Source organism: Dama dama, chromosome 22 (assembly GCF_033118175.1).
Source record: "Dama dama isolate Ldn47 chromosome 22, ASM3311817v1, whole genome shotgun sequence".
Classification (NCBI taxonomy): Eukaryota; Metazoa; Chordata; class Mammalia; order Artiodactyla; family Cervidae; genus Dama; species Dama dama.
This window is the reverse complement of record NC_083702.1, coordinates 362,245-363,819: the sequence shown is the minus strand read 5'-3', so window position 1 is coordinate 363,819 and position 1,575 is coordinate 362,245. Positions and strand designations below refer to the sequence as shown.

The 1,575-nt window shown below is 42.9% G+C and overlaps 1 protein-coding gene across 1 annotated transcript; it reads left to right on the top strand.

Annotated features, from left to right (window-relative positions):
* The first annotated feature begins 382 nt into the window (after window positions 1-382).
* LOC133043184 (mitochondrial import inner membrane translocase subunit Tim8 A) lies at window positions 383-1,370 on the top strand. The gene has a single exon (XM_061124011.1). The coding sequence runs from the start codon at window positions 436-438 to the stop codon at window positions 724-726; it is 291 nt and encodes a 96-aa protein (XP_060979994.1). The 5' UTR covers window positions 383-435; the 3' UTR covers window positions 727-1,370.
* The last annotated feature ends 205 nt before the right edge of the window (window positions 1,371-1,575 follow it).

Genomic DNA, 1,575 nt, shown 5'->3' with positions numbered 1-1,575 from the left:
CTGCAGCATGCCAGGCTTCACTCTCTATCACCAACTCCCGGAGCTTGCTCTAAGTCATGTCCAACAAGTTGGTGATGCCATCCTACCATCTCATCCTCTGTCGTCCCCTTCTCCTCCTGCCTTCAGTCTTTCCCAGTATCAGGATTTTTTGCAATGAGTAAGTTCTTCGCATCAGGTGGCCAAAGTTTTGGTGCTTAAGCTTTAGCATCAAGTCCTTCCAATGATATATTCAGGACTGGTTTCCTTTAGGATGGACTGGTTTGATCTCCTTGCAGTCCAAGTGACTCTCAAAAGTCTTCTCCAACACCACAGTTCAAAAGCATCAATTGCCAGTTGGATTAATTTCCTTAACTAACTCTGCAATTAAATACATAACACACGTGAAGGTCGGTGAGTCGCTGTGGAGTTCGTCTCCGCACGTGTGACCGCGCTGGGATGGATTCTTCCTCTTCCTCCGCGGCGGGTTTGGGCTCGGTAGACCCGCAGCTGCAGCATTTCATTGAGGTGGAGACTCAGAAGCAGCGCTTCCAGCAGCTGGTGCACCAGATGACGGAACTTTGTTGGGAAAAGTGCATGGACAAGCCTGGGCCAAAGTTGGACAGTCGGGCTGAGGCCTGTTTTGTGAACTGCGTTGAGCGCTTCATTGACACAAGCCAATTCATCTTGAATCGACTGGAACAGACGCAGAAATCCAAGCCAGTCTTCTCAGAAAGCCTTTCTGACTGACCTCAGCATTACCTCTTTGGAAAAGGAAGGTAGTTCAAGAGATGAAGAGCGGTTGATGGGATAGTTGAAGAAAAGGCTATGGGGGAATTGGCCCCCACCTTTGTCACTCTTGGGACATCCTGTCATCTGAGAATGAACAAAGACCAATTTTTGATGTGGGGGATTTGAGGGTCAGATGTATTTGGGGTTGTGTTTTTTTAATGCTAATCTTGTGAAAACAATTGACAGGTGAATGAAAAACTCTACTAGATGCATATTACTGTTTGTGGGATGATGCTTTTCTTGTAGTCCCATTAACTGCTTCCTATAATTTTAATAGTGGAATTGCTGTATAATTTGATACTGGGACCAGATAGATAATAATCTGTTATTTGTGTGGATTCATTTCAGATTTTGGGGGAGATCAGTATACATCTTTGTGTCTCTCAGAAATGGCAGCAGTAGGGGAAGAGTAATTTGGTACTCAACTGTAGGCCTCCTTATCTAGTGTTTAATTATCAGTGCTGGAAAAAATATATTTCAACTTTCTAGATTCTCTGTCTCCCTTATACCATGATTCACTTAAATATCTATATGACATATGATCTCGAGCTAGTACAGGTTGCCTGAGAGTCTAGAGGCCTTTAGTTAAAGGAATCTAGCCAGTGAACGTAATTTTCATACTAAACTGCCATAGAGAAGAAGTTAACTTACCCTGTGTATCAGAGTTCAAAAAAATTTAACAATGTGCCTCAATGAAAAAAATTAAGATTTGGGCCAGTCAGAAACTAACAGCAGTATCAGGTCGAGGTGCATGCCTAATGTAAATCAGTGTAGTTTCCATTTACTGCATTTTTTAATCACTGAAAT

Excerpts from the sequence above, each read along its gene's own strand:
- LOC133043184 (XM_061124011.1), top strand. The coding sequence starts at position 436 with ATGGATTCTTCCTCTTCCTCCGCGGCGGGTTTGGGCTCGGTAGACCCG.